Genomic DNA, 17961 nt, shown 5'->3' with positions numbered 1-17961 from the left:
AGAGAAGCGTAAAGTGGCCTCAGGATAAATGAGGATCAGACCCAACACCAGGGTTTCATTAATATAAACTAACCTTGCCAGCAATCAGTAAATACTTGAGCTGGTTGGAAAACAAATTTTCTGCCCTGTGAAAAATTGTGAGCTTTTGGGGGGGAAATTGTTCAAAATTGGGACCAAAAGCCAAACTTTTACATTTTTCATGGTTTCATTTTGTTTCAGCGAATTTGAAACACTTTGGTTTGATTTTGACCCTTTGCATTTATTTATTTTTATAAAGTCACGTTTCCAAATGAAAAACCAAATCTTTTCCTTCAGAAACTATTGAGAGGAGAGGATTCAACATTTTCTAAATGTTTTCCCCCATTTTTTCCAAACAAAATTGAATCAAAATTGACATAATTTAACATACAAAAAAGTCGGTTTTGTGTAAACAGTGTTTTCTCATGGAGAAGGGTTACGATGAAAGGTTTTTTTGCCCAGATCTAGTAAATATCCAGGGCCTGATTCCCTCCTTTGCACCTTGTGTAGTCAAATACCCCTCTGCCAAATGGATGTCAAATCCTAGCAGTCTGATTTGCCTTCTCTTAGGACAGGTGTAAATGACTAGACAAGGTATGGGGAATCAGGCTGCCAGTTTTGTGTGTATATAACAAACAGGGATTACATTTAATTCCTAAATAAAAGGGCATGGGAACAATAAAGGATGGAAAGGGCTATTAAAATCAGTCTTGTGGCTCATGTTCCCTATGACGACAATTGCTGGCATTCAGAGTAATGACTGAACGCGTGGGAACTAGACTGAACTAGTTCTTTACAGGACAATTGACCTTCCAGTGCTCTGGTAAAAATTAGTTGTTAAATTATTACCTTACAAAATGAGGATGCAAGCAGATCATTGAAAGAAAATTAGAAAATTCTCAGAAGCAACAATGTTTACTGAAACCAAAATCAGTTTATTTCAAGGTTAGTCATGAAGTGTAAACACGGTAACAGAAATTACAGTTGAATGACTTGTTTACAAACAACTTGCCCATTAAAACAAAAGATTTGACTCGACATAATTCTTCTTATTCGTTATTAGTATTCATGTGGGAGCCGTTTATATAATCTCTATTGACCAATGACGGTGATTACCTCAATACAAGAGCAATATCACTGACATTAAGCTAAGAAGATGCTATCCGGCATCTGAATGTGTCTTATTTTTATTTTATTCCAGCCCTTTGGTGCTTTTGAGAATTTTACTGAAAGTTCTTAGTAGAGCTGGATGAAAAGCATGAGGGAGGAGGATGTGAGTTTGCAGAATATCAGTAATTTTTGGCAGAAATTTCAATACCAAAAATGTTGGCCAAAAAGCAAAATATTTTGGCTGCAATACAAAATATTTTGATTTGGAAATGCTGCCCTGATGACTCATGTGAGTTGTAGTTCAGGTAGCACGTGCTCCCATTCTCCTCTACAAGCATTTTCCCGGATCCGACTACATCTCCCCTCTACATTTTAATAAACAGCCTGAGTTTTAATTGGCTGAAGCATGTTCAACGTTTGTCCCTTGAGCCAATAAAACTGTGGCTGATCAGTAATGGAGGTGGGGGCAAGTAATACTGTTCTTTGTTTCTGTCTGTCAGACAAAACATCACAGAATGGGATTAATCTCTTTTGAGTAACAGAAATAAAGTCAGTGAAGTTGGGAATGATGACAACATGAATATCTGCCCCTTGGAGAGTGAACACAACTGTTGCCTCTGTATTTCTTGTTGATCAATGTCTCGCCTTTTATCCTGGCAGCAGGAGACTATTATCCTCTGACAATGTTTTCTTCTCTTGATATTATGGTCCTTATTTTTAAAGATTGGTGCTTTGTCTGGGATTTTCAGTGGCACCTCAGCTGAATGGGATTTGAATGCCTAACTCCCTTTTTTTTCCTTCAATAAACCCCAGTCTTTAATAGGAGTCCAACATGGCTCATGGTTGACTACTCAGATAGAGTGCTCTCAATTTTCAGAAGCAACTAAAGCCATGTCTACACTAACACTTATGATGGCAAAATTGATGTCACTCGGGGGGGGGGGTGAAAAAACTCATCCCTGAGTGACATAAATGTTGCCAGCATAAGTGGTAGTGTGCACACGTGCTCTCTCAGCAGGAGAACTTCTCTCACTGATATAGCTACCATCACTTGCTGGGGAGTGGTTTAATTATGTTGATGGGAGAGCTTTCTCCCCTCAGCATTGAGCAGCTACATGAGAGACCTTACAGTGGCACAGCTGCAAGGTCTGCAGTGTGTGCAGATATATCTATCTCATAGAACTGGAAGGGACCTTGAAAGGTCATCAAGTCCAGTCCCCTGCCTTCAAACCAAGTACTGTCCCTAACAGATTTTTGCCCCAGATCCCTAGATGGTCCCCTCAAGGATTAAATGCACAACCTGGATTTAGCAGGCCAATGCTCAAACCACTGAGCTATCCCTTCCCATAGCCTAAGCAATTTTGGTTGCCTTTATTTTTGGGCTGCTCAATTTGAAACAGGTTCTGATTTTCAGAAGGCTCTGGGTAGCCACCCACTGGAAGTCAGGCCCCTTTCAAGGTGCCTCAGGTGGGGTGCCCAAAATTATAAGTCACTTCTATATGCAGTGTTGTTGTAGCCGTGTTGGTCCCATGATATTACAGAGACAAGTTGGGTGAGGTAACATCTTTTATTGGACCAGCTTTTTTGGTAGGAGAGACAAATGTTCATGCTTCTCCAGAGCTCTTCTTCAGGTCTGGGAAATGTACTCAGAATGTCACAGCTCAATATTCAGGGTGGAGTAGATTGCATAAGTAAGCACATATTTCAAGGGACCATTCAAGGTAAAGTGGCTAAGTCACATGCTTAAGGGCCTGCTGGCGCATGTAAGTGCAGAAAAATGTGTTCTTTAGAAAACCACTTTGAAAATTGGTCTCTGTGACTTAATCACTATTTTATCAGCCGTAACTTGAAGTTTAGGTCAGCTCTGGAGACTAACCCAGAAGAAGCAGCAAAGAGTCCTGTGGCACCTTATAGACTAACAGAAGTTTTGGAACAGTTCATGGAGTTTACGTGACCCCCGAGCATGCTCCAAAACTTCTGTTAGTCTATAAGGTACCACAGGACCCTTTACTGCTTTTACAGATCCAGACTAACACGGCTACCCCTCTGATACTTAACCCAGAAGAAGTCATCACCCCATTTCTCCTTTCAGGGGTCGTTCCTGTGTGGGCATCTCTTTGTTCTGTGTTGATGTGTGTGATTCATTGGCTGGCTTGCTTTTTATTTCTCTCCAAGCTCTCGGCTCCCTGCAGCAGCCTGCAGAGTCTGCAACCTCAGAGGAGAGCTTTGCAGTAGTGTGTGAAGGACTTATGTAAATACTTCAGCTTCAGCTAGTGGAGCCCCTGAAGGGAAAAGATGATGGATGTTTTACTCATGTTCTGGGGTGCTTCCAGCCTTTGCAAAGCCAGCCCGGCTGCAGCTTCCCTGCAATTGTTTTTTGGGCTAGCTAGATCAAAGCTATCTCTGGGGTATCTCCATATGCTGCAGCACACATGCATCTCTAACTGCAGTGTAGACAGACCCCTTGAGGCTAGCACCGGAATTTGATTTTGGGACAGGATTTGTGTGGAGGTATAGTTTGGCCTTTGTCTCAGCCTCCATGAATTCCTAATGTCCTCCCCTGTCCCCGGGAGCAGAGCTGCTTATACTGCTATTTAACATGGATGTTGCAAGGCTGCCAAACGAGAAAGAAAGTGTAAAAAACCCCTCCTCCTTCTTGTAGCCTGTCTCAGCAGCCAGGTAAAAACTACAGCCCATGTGCTTCCCTGAGTGCAAGGTGTGCATCTTCCTTGTGTGCCCTGGGGGTCAATGCAACCCAAAGGGGACAGGGTGAGGCTGTGTTCTTGCCCCTCTTACACAGGCAATTTCATTCTTGAAGCTACTGAGCAGGCAGGACAGCTCCATGCTGCTCCCCGTTAATCTTCACACAACCCCCTTCCAAGGCATGGGAGGTACAGTAACTATTATAAGCCCATATGACAGGTGAGGAAATGAGAGTAGAGTAGACAGGGTGAACTCACTAAGTTGGCTGTAGAGATTGCTGGGGTCAGGATGGAGACCTTGACTCCCTCTTGAGTTCTCAAATCACCAAATCTTGCCACTGTCCCATTGCAAGAACACATTGTGTACTATTATATATGTGCTTACGCCGCTGGATAACATTTCCATAGGAGATGTTTACTTTGCTCTTCTCTTGCAGAGATTTGAAGCTGGATAACGTTCTGTTAGACAAGGACGGGCATATCAAAATCGCTGACTTTGGGATGTGTAAGGAGAACATGTTTGAAGATGCAAAGACAAGCACTTTCTGTGGAACCCCTGATTACATTGCTCCCGAGGTAGGTATGACCTGAACTTAAGTCAAATCTCTTCTCAGTCTGACCTGCATGAAGCCCATCAATATCAATGAGATTGCATGGTTGTTACTGAAAGCATAATTTAGCCCAGGGGTTGCATCATTTTCTTTGAGGAAACAGACAATGATTAATCACTTGCAGGGCTGCATGAAAGGTATATAAAAAGAAGCCCCCCATCAGCTCCCCACACCCCGCTCCCAGTGCCTCCTACCCACCAGCAGCCCTGCCAGTCAGTGCCTCTCTCTCCGTCCCTGCACCTCCCAATCAGCTGTTTTGTGGCATGCAGGAGGCTCTGGGGAGGAGGAGTGAGGGCACGGCAGGCTCAGGGGAGGGCACGGGAAGGGTTGGAGTGGGGTAGGGCCTGTGGCAGAGCCAGAGGTTGAGCAGTGAGCACTCCCAGCACATTGGAAAGTTGGTACCTGTAGCTCCAGTCCTGGATTCGATGCCTGTATAGGGTGACCAGACAGCAAATGTGAAAAATCGGGACAGGGGATGGGGTTTAATAGGAGCCTATATAAGAAAAAGACCCAAAAATCAGGACTGTCCCTATAAAATAGGGACATCTGGTCACCTACTATACAAGGAGTCTCATATTAACTTCTAAAGAGCCGCAGGTGGCTCCGGAGCCACAGGCTGGCCTGGTATATAAAGTTCTTGCGAATGGTTCCCCTAGTTAGAAACTGGGTTTCAGTTTGGCTTGTTGGTCCCTTTATTGCTCTCTGTGAACATAGGCGCTGACTCCATGGGTGGCTGAATCAAGAAATGAGATTTGATCTGTGATTAAAGGAAATTAATTTCAGGCAGTAGCTGTTTATAAAGGCAGGTCATCCAATCAGGCCACAGAAATGCCATGTGATTAAAGTGACCTGTCGCAAAACTCAATAGAAAATCCTGAATAGTTGATTGAATACTCCCTAATTTCAATGGGATTTAAGACCATGCTTAAAGTTAAGCATGGATTGAAAGAGCTTTCCAAAATAAGGATGGACTAACACATGCTTTAGTGCTTCCTGAATCAGGGTCTTTGCTGAGTAGTATTGTTAACGTGACTGGGCCCTAAATAAGGCACAGTACAAGTTTATGTGAATCACAACTGTTTTTTCATATAAATATATAGGGACTCTCATTTATACCAGTGACAATCTGAAGTCAGTGGGCCCAGTTCTCCCTTATAGTCCCATCAAGGGGGCAGAAACAGCCCCTGGGAAATACTCGAGTATAAGTAGGCCCCTTGTCCTATGTACGGTGCACGACATGGGCAGTGAGGGAATATCAGGGGAGTGGTCAGTGTGCTTTCACTGTTTTCAGTTGGTTCCTAGATGGGACTGGGGAAAGTTTAACAGTATTTACCCCAAGGCTGCTCTAAAGTGTATCGGGCTGGGATAAAGGGAGACACAAAGGTGGCTTAAAGTCCGTTCTGTTCCTGCGCTCCTCCTTGTCCTCTTCTCTTTCACCAGGATGCATCAGCTAATGAGCTGTGCATAGAGACCAGAATCCGGTCTTTGTGTGCCCTGACTGATGTAGCCTGGTGCAGGAGTGCCAGAAGCTCTCTAGAAGTGGAGGGGGGGCACCAGTGCCCAAACCATGACCCTGCCCCCTTCTCCGCCCCTTCCCCTGAGACCCCACCCCACTCTCCCTCTTCCCCCGAGGCCATGCTCCACCCCTTCCTCTGAGGCCCCACCCTCACTCCACTCCTTCTCCTGAGGCCCTCTCCTTCTTCCACCTCTTCTCCCAAGGCCCTACCCCCACAATGCCTCTTCCTCCTGCCCTCACCCTGTTCCGGCACGCCTGGCCTTGTGGTTGATCTTACTGGGTGCAGACTCCAGCTGAAAGCAGACACAGATCTTACTGGGGAGAGACTTTGACTAATTTAGCAGCAAGCCAAATGTTTCTCAGGAAGGAAGAGAACCCAAGAGCCCTCAATGCATCATGCCTGGCATCACTCTGAAATCCATTTCTTTGCCTTTCAAGGTCCCGTTCCCCGAGTGTAGTGTTTTCATGATGGATATCGGTGCTTGCCAGATGGCTTTTAAAGGCTCTGTTTTCACCCGCACTATATTTCATCAGTCTTTTACTGCACTCCGGGGACCTGATTCTGATCTCAGCGGTAGCCGTGCAATTCAGGAGCCGCTCTGTTGAAGTCATTGGAATGACGCCAGCTTGATGCCGGTGGGCGTGAGATCACAATCAAGTCCCCAATGGCTTTTATTCAGCTTCAGCATTCTTTTAAAGGAATCTTTTTCTGATCCTAAACCAGAGCCACGGTCTCCAAGAGATAATCCATTATCTGCGATTTCACTTAATGCGAGCTGGAGAGGCCAGGAGCTTTTATCTCGGCACCATCCTTTATTTTAGAACTTCAGCCAGTGCATAGAAAAACCTTTTCCCTACAAACTGAAAGAACTGGTGGAGTTGATTAATCATCTTTCAAGCCAAGTAACAGACTTTTTTCCAGCATTTCAGCACAGCTGCCTGTTCCAGTTATTATTGTTTGTATTGCAGTGGTGCCTGGAGTTTCTAACTGAGACTGGGGCCACATTGTGCTATGTGCTGCACTTACCTAGTCCTAAAGAGCCTACAAGCTAAGTAGAAAAGGCTGATGGAGGGTGGGAAGGGAAACAGACACAAAGGTAAAGTGACATGCCCAAGGTCACATAGCAGGTCAGTAGCCAGGAATAGCACCCAGGTATCCTGACTCCCACACCAGTGCCCTGTTCCCCAGACCACACTGCTTCAGCCATCAGCGGCTGTGTCTGCACTTATAAGAATAATTGTGTTCTGTGGTATTAATCATCTCCACAGTTAGCCATTTATAGCTACAGCAACTCTAGCATACGGGGTCAGATTGTAATCAGCTCCTGTGCTGAAGAGCATAGGGGAGGAGCTGCAGTGAATTTCCCCTCCATTTCTTGAGCCCCTTAATATGGGCAAGTTACAGTGGGCCGAAGCTGTCTGAAAAAGGGTTGAAAGGGGAAAGGTGAGGGCTGGGCCAGGGCCCTAGAGGGACCCCTCTGAAAAGTCATGTCATTTCCTCAGAGCTCCCAGGAAGAATTCTGGCTGACTCTCCCAGAGTTCCTTGCAGGGGGCAGCTCCGGGATGGCCACTGCAGACTGAATGTACAATTGCATTTGAGGCTCAACCCAGCAATCCGACTCTGGTAAAATGCCCATTGATTTATCATGTCTCTATCCCGCTTCTGGCATTGGAATGCTGTCATGTTGCCCTATCTCACTGACCTCAAAGGGAGATTTACCTTCCTAAGGTCTACAGAATAGAGCCCTTACAAGTCGAACAGTGAATGCCAGCAAGCCCACACCTGTGTCTTTTGCCACCTGCCAAATGGCTCACACTCAAGGGCCTTCTAACTTGGCCTTGCTCACTCACAGCTGGGCATGGGGTTATATTCTTCTTGCTCTGGCTTGTCCCGAGAAAAGGGTAATTTCTGGGCTCCATGCAATCACCCAGATTCTGGCTACAGGGGAGTTACTCCAGATGTAAATAAGAGCAGAACTGGACCAATCATATCACAGTAGGTTTGCCGGACCAAATTGTGCTCTCAGTTACATCGTTGTTAACTCATTGCCTTCAATATGGGCATGTGATTGCCAGTAACATGAAGCTTAGTTTATGCACTATTAATAGCTGAGTGACATTCCCTCTGTGCTGTCCCATTCCTTTCCTGGGTAACTTAGAGCAGTGTGTCTCAAACTGTTGTACTGGTGACCCCTTTCACACAGCAAGCTTCTGAGTGCAGCCCCCCTTATAAATTAAAAACACTTTTTTATATATTTAACCATTATAAATGCTGGAGGCCAAGCGGGGTTGGGGTGGAGGCAGGGCCGGTGCAAACATTTAGGCGACCTAGGCGGTCGCCTAGAGTACTGGTATTTGGGGGTCACCATTTTCCTCAGCAGCGACTGCGGCAGCTGGATCTTCAGCCGCCTCGGTCGCTGCCGGCATTTTGGCGGAGGGAGCTGGGGCAGGGGAGCACAGGGAGGGTCGCCTGCAGCAAGTAAGGGGGGGGCAGCATGCAGGGGAACTCCCTCCCCCAGTTCACCCCTACCCCACCTCCTCCCTGAGCACGCCGTGGCCGCTTCACTTCTCCCGCCTCCCAGGCTTGTGGTGCCAATCAGCATAGGAGCCGCAAGCCTGGGGGGTGGGAGAAGTGAAGTGGCCACAGCGTGCTTGGGGTGTTCGTGCACGGAGCGGGGGAGAGCTGGGGCGGGGGGAGGGGTGTCTCAGAGTGGAGGGTGGGGAGCTGCCACAAGGGGGACACCTCAGGGCAGAAGGGGGGAGCTGCCGCAGGGAGGGTGCCTCAGGGTGGGGGTGCTGGGGGGGAGGGCGCAAGGTGGAAGTTTCGCCTAGGGAGCGAAACATCCTTGCACCGGCCCTGGGTGGAGGCTGACAGCTCGCGTCCCCCCATGTGTAATAACCTCACGATCCCCTAAGGGGTCCCGACCCCCAGTTTGAGAATCCCTGACTTAGGGTGATTCCACCACAGCAGAAGATAGCTTGTAAAATTACAACTGGGGTCTAGTGAACACATTAAAGATCCCATGTAGCTGCTTACAGCAAACCTTACAAGACACCACACTCAACTATTACGGGATGATTTTTGTACCTCCTGCTGTGGAAATTGGACCCTGTTTGAACAGGGATTTGGGAACCAAGAAGTTTCCGAGTCATCGTCGCAAACAAGCTGTCGGAGGCATTCTCTTCTGTGAATCAAAAATCTATCCAGTACAGCTTTAAACTGTGGAGTGAAATGTTAAATTAAGGTTCAGCTAACAGAGTCTTTATGCATTGGTGTAGGGCTGAAGTACGGCTAGTGCATGGATAGGCAACTTTCTGGCCAGTTGCATGTTAACGTAATTAGAAAAAAGAACAGGAGTACTCGTGGCACCTTAGAGACTAACAAAATTTATTGTAGCATAAGCTTTCTAAGGTGCCACAAGTACTCCTATTCTTTTTGCAGATACAGACTAACACGGCTACTCTAAAACCTGTAATTAGAAAAGAAACCTAACAAAACTCTGTAAAAACGACTGGATGATCGTGGACACTTGAGCACATTATTTTATTTTTAAACCTTATTCTGGTGGTTTTGATTTTGATTTCTCAAAAAGTCAGATGCTATGGGACCACGCTGAAGACCACAGGTTTAAACTTGTTCATCTAGTGAACCATATCCTAACAACTAGGCCAGACTAGTTTCTCTGACCTATTGCACCACCTTTGCATTGATATTTCCTAGCACGGGGGAATCCCCACCCAGCATAGAGCCTGCAGAGTTGCTTCCTGTTACTCCTTTCCTGCAGACCCTAGTGCTGGGGAAGGGAGGTGTCAAGATGGGCAAGAGAACTGGCAGAGCACAAAGTCAGCTGACATATGGTCCTTAGGTAATAACACACTGGTGCATTTTAGAGCAGCCCCATGACTGCTCTAAACTGATCCAATGCCAGGGGAAAGACTCAGGCTATCGGAGCAGAATAACAAGTTCCCTACTAGCCAACACGCACATATATTTTGCTTCATCCACTATTAACTGGATATAACAGAGAAGTAGGTCCATAATCTATTGGTTACCTCTCCCCCACAAACAATGTGTGATTAGCATACTGCCACCCCTCCCAATAAAGACCCTATTCACAATTGCACAACGTCCCTGTGGGAATTACAGCAATTACATTACATGCAGCTAGGCTGGCTCCTTCCTTCTTATCTTTAGCTGCTTCCCCAGCCCTCAGGGCTTTTCTTTATAATGAAGAGCATGGATGCCTGTAGAAGAGGTTAGTAACTAGGTGGGGCTAACATCATATGACCTGCTCTCTGTGGGCTACCAGAAAGTGATTCACAGACCACACTCTGAGGAACACTAGTGTAGACTACTAGTCAGTTCCAAATTCAGTTCTTTAAAATGCAGCTCTGATTAATTAAAGAAGCCCCACAATGCACCTCACAAACTGGGTTTTTCTTTAAACAATAAGTCTGGGTTGATTTTTCTTTTTCCGATGAATTTTGCAAAAGAATCTAGGCCTGGCACTACTTCCCATATTGCAACTCAACAGTTTAGCTCCGTGTTTGTAAGCAGAAAACCAGCAGGGTTTATAATGTAACTTTAGCACACCTTTAATTGCTAGCCGTGTGTCTATTTTTCCTGCAGCAAATTGCACTAGTCTTCTACTGTTGCAGGAAAGCAAACTGTGTAGTAAAATTATACTTGCTATTTACAGCTTTTCAGGCATAGATTTCAAAGGTGGGTACATATTGTTATTATCCCTGGTTTTTATAACTAAGGAAACTGAGGCACAGATAGATTAAGTGATTTGCCCAAGGTCACACAGTAGCTTGTTGACAAACCCAGGCCTTCTGACCCACAGGCTGGTTGCCCATTCACTTGATGATGACAATGATGATGCCAGTTAATTGCTTTCTCCAAATCCCTGGCCCAAATCCTCAGCTGCATCCCAGCTCTGGGTGCAACTTATGGAAAAGGCATGGGTCAAAAGGGTCTTTACATCAGCTTTCTGTCCCTGATTCCATTAGTGGCCACGGATCAGTTAAAGAAGCCTCAGGAAAGTCCCTGACTTATACCCAGCAGTGTATGGCCCAAAGGGAGGGTTCAGGAAGCCTAGGGTTGCTGTGATTTAGAGGTGCCCTGACCCCACACTGGCAACTGTGAGGAAGGGTTCTCCAGTAAGTCTATGCCATCTGGAGGTTGCTGAGGAAAATCGTCCAATTGCTGTTTAAAATAGCATCATGCCTGTTTCGCTCTGCCTCAGCATCACAAAGTAGCTGTAGAGGGATCCAAGTCTGCCACTAATGGACACTACCGAGAGGATAGACTGTTAATGTCAAATATTTTGTGTCTGCCTTTCTCACTCTCTGCCAATTTCCCTCTGACATAGATTTTGCTGGGACAGAAATACAACACTGCAGTTGACTGGTGGTCCTTTGGTGTCCTTCTGTATGAGATGCTGATTGGCCAGTCTCCTTTCCATGGCCAAGATGAAGAGGAGCTTTTCCAGTCCATCCGCATGGATAATCCATTCTACCCTCGCTGGCTCAATAAGGATGCAAAAGACATCCTAGTGAAGGTAAGAAGACACAGCACTTCCACTTTTATAGGTCAAATACTTTTTGACAAATGCTAACATCTCTCTTTGATTTTTGCATCTTCTCACTGGTGTGCAGAGAAATGGGCTTAGTACTATGGTGAGAAATAATCTCATAGAATCATAGAATATTAGGCTTGGAAGAGACCTCAGGAGGTCATTTAGTCCAATCCCCTGCTCAAAGCAGGACCAACGCCAACTAAATCATCCCAGCCAGGGCTTTGTCAAGCCTGACCTTAAAAACCTCTAAGGATGGAGATTCCACCACCTCCCTAGGTAACCCTTTCCAGTGCTTCACCACCCTCCTAGTGAAAGAGTGTTTCCTAATATCCAACTTAAATCTCCCCCACTGCAACCTGAGACTATTGCTTCTTGTTGTCATCTGCCACCATCCTCTTTGGAACCTCCCTTCAGGTAGTTGAAGGCTGCTATCAAATCCCCCCTCACTCTTCTCTTCTGCAGACTAAATAAGCCCAGTTCCCTCAGTCTCTCCTCGTAAGTCATGTGCCCCACCCCCTAATCATTTTCATTGCCTTCCACTGGACTGTCACCAATTTGTCCCCATCCTTTCTATAGTGAGGGGACCAAACCTGGACACACAATTATATACAGTGTTTTGTCTGAGGATCTCACAGCACAATGGGCCTGATCCCAGGCCCCCTGAGTCTTAAGGCCTACATTGATCTCCACATCATCTTCATCCCCCATCTTGTTCTCTCTTGTCTCATATTAATCTTTCTGATTTGGACTCGGGGGAAGGACCATGTTATTTATGTGTCAATAAATGCTCCATCAATAATAATAACAATGGAGAAAGAGGATCCTCTGTTCTATGTATGTACAGAACCTAGGACAGCAGGACTCGGGCTTCTAGGAACCACCATAATAAGAATAATAAACAATAATGAAGTACAAACATGCTTGCTCAAACAATGCACAACGTGTGAGACAGAGATTATGGAGGTCTGACTAAGTGTCTCTTTGGTGCATATGATGCCATCTTTCCGCACAAGCAGACTGAGCCTCTGTTAGCTTTATTTAATGTAGAATCAGAAATAAAGATAATCCTTATTGCTAAACACTAAACTCCCTTGCTGAGAAAGAGACAATTAGCCTGGTTGTTGGCCACTTCCCATTAGCACTGAATTTATATAGTTATACATGTTGTAATATTTGCTCCATTAGCGTAAGCACTTAATTTAGCAGAGAGGACTCTGCATAGCTGAATTATAGCTGTGCAATCAATCTCTTTGGTTTATTTCAACACTGCGGCCAGGTTATGATTTGCTGGTGCACAACCGAAGACACCATTCTTTTCATATACGAGTAGCTGGGATTTCCTTCCACCTGATTCTTCGGTGGCTACCTTTGGCCCAAGACCTTATTGCTTATTAGTTGTTGAGCAGCGGCTGTGTGGTTGCTTGCTAAGGAGCATGCACATAAAAGTCGTGGTCCTGCCCCAGATAAAAGGCCAGATTTTCAAAAGACCTCAGCACCTACAATTGGGGGGCCAGGTTGCCGAAAGAGCTTAGCAGCCAGCTTCTTGTGTCGAGAACAATGGGAGCTGTTGGGTGCTGAGCACTTTGGAAAATGTGGCCACTAGCACTGGGCAGGAAATGGTGTTCCTGTCGTGCAAAAGTTTCCGAGAATTAAAAATAAATTATCCTGTTCAGAGACCCATGCACTGTAGCCAAGGTGGTGAGACCTGGGTTTGAGTCAGGGAGAGATGGGTCTTGAACTTAGATTACCCATATCTCAACAGATTCTGTAGTCACTGGTCTTTTTGGATGTTGGGAGGTGACTGTCTTTCTCTCTATCTCTCTATCCAGAAATTCCATCCTGGACCTAAGCAACCTTTCCCCATGAAAGTTTAATTAAACCTGATATGTCCTTGTCTCTCTAATACCTTGGGTCGAGCATGCCTACCACAACACTGCCCACCTACAGAAGGTCTTGTTTTTGTCCAGTTGGCATTTTCTAGTGAAAACACATTTTGTCAAAACATTCCTGACCCATTCTACATGCCATTTCGTTTAGGGGCCTGCAGGAGAGCTCAGCTCTTTTGAAAATCTGTGTCATAGACAACCGTCTTCTTCTAGGGCTAGAAAAGTCTTCTATCTTTTCAGCTGATCTTGATAAACAAGGGAACCTGTGGCCATGGTGGGGTGGTGGAAGCTTCCTAAAGGTAGGGGGCCCTGGGGGCCCAAACCGTGGCCCCACTCCCTGCATCGCCCCTTCCCCCTGAGCCTTTGCCCCCATGCTGCCCCTTCCTCTGAGGCCCGGCCCCTACACTGCCCCTTCCCTGAGGCCCCACCCCTTTTCCCCATTGCTCGTCCTTACTGCTGGTAAAAAGTGGGAGGGCATAGCCCCCGTTGTTGCCGTGCCCCTAGGCCAAGGTGTTATGGTAAAAGTGCCGACAGAAGGGAAGACAACACACAGATGCAAGGAGTGACTTTTAAATAGCTTTGCCACATCATAGCAACCTTTCTGATTCAGAGAGCCTCACAAAATGCAAGACCAGATGACTGGAATGCTTGGTAAAAATGAAGGTGGGGAGTATTCCAGCATCAAGGCCTAATTTTTCCAACACTGATGCCTCAGATTTATCTACAGAATATTCATCCTCACACAGGTAATTGTACACACTTGTAATTGTACAGGCATTTGCGCAGGCAAACAGGTGCAGTAATTGTGCATCTAAGCACCTATTTTGTACACACAATTCACCATTTACTTGTGCATCAGCATGTTTTGAGGGCATATAGCTTAATGGCTGACATTGAAAAACTGGCCTCAAATATCAAACTGAAATAATGAGGACAGGACAAGGTGATTCAGCTTCCCACTTGGCATGTGAGGCTAGGAATCAGCACCACTTTGCCTACAAGATTCACGTTTTTACTGAATAAAGAGGTACCATGGGTGACACCTACCCTGGCTACGTGTGTGCTAGTCAGATGGTGCTATCCACAGAAAAGTAAAGTGCTCTGCTCTCTGCTAACTTCCAGCTTTTCGTGAGAGAACCTGAGAGGCGGCTCGGAGCAAAGGGGAACATCCGCCAGCATGCCTTTTTCCAGGAGATAAACTGGGAGGTTTTAGAAGAGCGGGCGATGGAGCCACCATTCAAACCCAGAGTGGTAAGGACCATTCTTAGGTCCCTCATTCTTTTGCTCCTGAACCTTGCGCTCGCCCCAGTGGCGTAACCAGCATAGAATATTTGGGTGGACCCCAACTTCGGGTGGGCGGGCAATTATGAAGGGGCTGGGAGGGCAGCAAGGATGGGGGGGCCTGCCTCTCCCCGCCCCATGCAGCTGGCCTTGTGGGGGGGCAATGGATGGACCCTCTGCCCAGGGGCTCCCCGGGGCCCTGGGCACACACCAAGCTCTGGGAGGAGATGCTGCTCTCCAGCATGCATGGCTCCCAGCTCTCTTCCAGGAGCCACAGCCCCACGCAGGGGCCCGGCTCCCCCAGGCAGCAGACCTATCTTTTTTTAAAGATCTGCTCTACCGCCACTGCCCGCCCACTTGTTCGCCCTTCTTCCAATGGTGGATTAGCCATTGGGCCAACCCAGGGCCCTGGAAAAATGGGCGCTCCCACATCCCCACCCACTCTGCCTGCCCGGTGTTCCTGCTGGAAATCAGGGTGGGTGCGCGGGGGCTTGCTCCACTCTGCCTGCTCCACCAGTGCTCCAGCTGGGGAATGGGTTTGGGGTATGGGGGCTTTCCCTGCTCCACCCAACCGGCCCGGCAGAAGCGCCAGGTGGGCAGAGTGGAGCAAGCCCCCGCACCCTGATCCCACTCCCCGGCTGGAGCATTGGGCAAGCGGAACGGGGGAAGTGCTGGGACCAGAGCACAGCCATGGCTGGGGGGTGGGCCTGGATGCTGGACCCAGGACCACCTGTGGCTATGCCACTGGTTCTCCATACCAGCACTGAAGCAGGCACCAACAGCCAATCAGAACAGCCTGCCTGGAGAGCACCAGCAGGATTCTGGCCAACACTTTCAAATGTAGTCGCCTCTGGTCAGACACACTGGGCAACATTTTCAAGCTCCGGGGTCTAATGTCAGGGACCCCAACCCACAGTTAGGCACCTTGGGTCTTGTTTTTAGTTGTGTTGATTTCCCACCTGCAGCACTCATTGACTTCATGTGGCGTTGTAGGAACTCTTCGCTTCTGCAAATCAGTCCCTGATCCCTCAGCGTGGATTGACTTTGGACACACAGGGTGGACAATGTTGGTCTTAGGTTAAGTGCCTTAGTATATACTGAAGCATCTAATCATGGACATCCAAATGTGAAAATGCTGAACCTAACTTCTGGTACCCCATGCAGTGTTTAATTTCTTCCAGGCCTTGCCAACGGCTGAGCCCAGGCACCTATAGGCTTGGCAGTTCACAGCCCTGGCACCTCTGGGCTTGCTGCATCAGTTATGAATGTAAAAAAAAACTGTTTGAGGCCCAGCACTTAATCCCTTGAGCCCCAACACATCTTTCATTACAAATTAAGCACTAGCCCCATAGGATTTTCCTTCATCAGGACACACAGAATTAAGGTACAAAACCAAATCAAACCATCAGCTTCTCTGTGAAATCTGGAGAACATTGATGTTGTCAATAATACCAAGAGAATTTATACACTACGTACAACACAGCATTTATGTAGAGCCTTTTACCTTCAAAGTCCCTGCCAAACACAGGTTAATTCGCCTTCACAGACTGATACATCAGCATAATTATCCCTGTTTTACAGAAAGAGAAACCAATTTTCTAATGTCCCTACTAGGTAGAATTCACCGGGGTCACACTGTTGCCCATATAATCTGTACTCCCACGTACAGTACTTAGATATCATGGTGATAGGTAGGCGATTGACATCAAGGTACTGGATACTTTGATACCACACTGATACCAAGGTAACCAATCCCAGGATGATGGATACTTAGGCCTGGTCTACACTTAAAAATAGATTGAACTAACTGCATCGCTCAGGACTGAGAAAAATTTTACACCCTGAGCACCATAGTTAGGTCGACCTAACCCCTAGTGTAGACGTGGCTAGATCAATGGAAGGATTCTTCTGTTGAGCTAACTACCAGCTCTTGGAGTGGTGGATTAACTACATCAACGCAAAAACCCTTCCATCAATGTAGGAAGTGTCTACACTACAGTGCTACAGTGTAGACATGCCCCTTAGATAACAAAGATATGGGTGCCTTAAATATACCATTCGATTAGATTTAGATAAATGGCAAATGCTGTGAAATGAAACAACTGATTTTTTCGTTCTTTTCTTCTTCCTTCTTGAAGAAATCCGCAAGTGACTGTAGCAACTTTGACAAGGAGTTTCTCAATGAAAAACCTAGATTGTCGTGTGCAGACAGAGCACTGATTAACAGCATGGACCAGAACATGTTCAGCAACTTTTCATTTGTGAACCCTAAAATGGAGAGGATGTTATCCTGAGATCTGGCCTCCCCAGCACCTTCCTTGCTAAAGGAATGATGTGAATTGATTTGAGTAACACTTCTATCAACTGAAAACCAAGAATGGTTCATTTGGACAAGGACCTGAACAGAAGCACTCACCAGTGAAAGCTGATACTGTGTTTGTGGGTTTCCACCTGATTGTATCTTGTAACAGATGCCAAACATACTTCACTAATGACCAACTCTCTTTCTGGTCTCTCTTGGTCTCACTCTCTTTTCTGGATGCTCTTGGATTTGAAGGCAATAGAAAAGGAGTAGGTACAAAATCCTGTTCGCCTTATTCACACACATAGCCAGTGGAACTCCTCGTGTGCGTAAGACAACTACATTTCGGCCCTAGCGGCGAGTCTCAGATTTGCTACTCTAGAGTCCAGTCCTGATGTTCTTATTGAGGCAAAACTTTCATTGAGTAAAGGGTTGTGTGTTCAAGAATTGGAGCTCCTAGAAGGCTACCTTTCCAAGTGGGTCTCATTTCAGCCCCCACCTGTGCACATGTATGTCCACCTATGTGCACTTGGCGAAGACAAACACCGGCCTGCATTCTTTAAAAATGCCTTTATCTATGCAAGAGTTAGCATTTGCCCTCACAAAAAAGTCTTGAGACAGATGGGCTTTGCGGGTACAAATTCCAACCCTTGCATGCACATAATTGTTAGATTTGCCTAGGTGTGCAGGCAGGGATTTACACTTGCACAGACTGGGGACATTTTGACGTGATCTTCAAACCACAGACTAAACATCACGCTCTAGGTCAATGCACTGAGGCTCAGCTCTGAGCTTTATTCATCTCACCTGCATTGTATGGGTGGGTCTGTGCTTCAAGCTAGGGGTGTGATTTGCAGCTCAAAGAGATGTACCCACGCTAGCTCTGCTTGAGCTAATGCGCTAAACTTAGAGCATGGCTGTGGAACCACAAGCAGTGTGAGGATCAAACTGCC

General features: G+C 46.5%; 1 protein-coding gene across 1 annotated transcript in view; it reads left to right on the top strand.

Annotated features, from left to right (window-relative positions):
* Positions 1-17551, top strand: part of PRKCQ (protein kinase C theta) — a 72785-nt gene extending 55234 nt beyond the window's left edge. The window contains exons 16-19 of the mRNA XM_050936885.1: positions 4268-4406; positions 11333-11521; positions 14548-14676; positions 16845-17551. Of these exons, the coding sequence (XP_050792842.1) occupies positions 4268-4406; positions 11333-11521; positions 14548-14676; positions 16845-17000 (613 nt within the window). The 3' untranslated portion in view covers positions 17001-17551. The remainder of the gene's footprint in view (positions 1-4267; positions 4407-11332; positions 11522-14547; positions 14677-16844) is intronic.
* The last annotated feature ends 410 nt before the right edge of the window (positions 17552-17961 follow it).

The sequence above is a fragment of the Gopherus flavomarginatus genome, chromosome 1 (assembly GCF_025201925.1).
Source record: "Gopherus flavomarginatus isolate rGopFla2 chromosome 1, rGopFla2.mat.asm, whole genome shotgun sequence".
Taxonomy (NCBI): Eukaryota; Metazoa; Chordata; order Testudines; family Testudinidae; genus Gopherus; species Gopherus flavomarginatus.
This window is presented reverse-complemented; position numbering and strand designations above follow the sequence as displayed.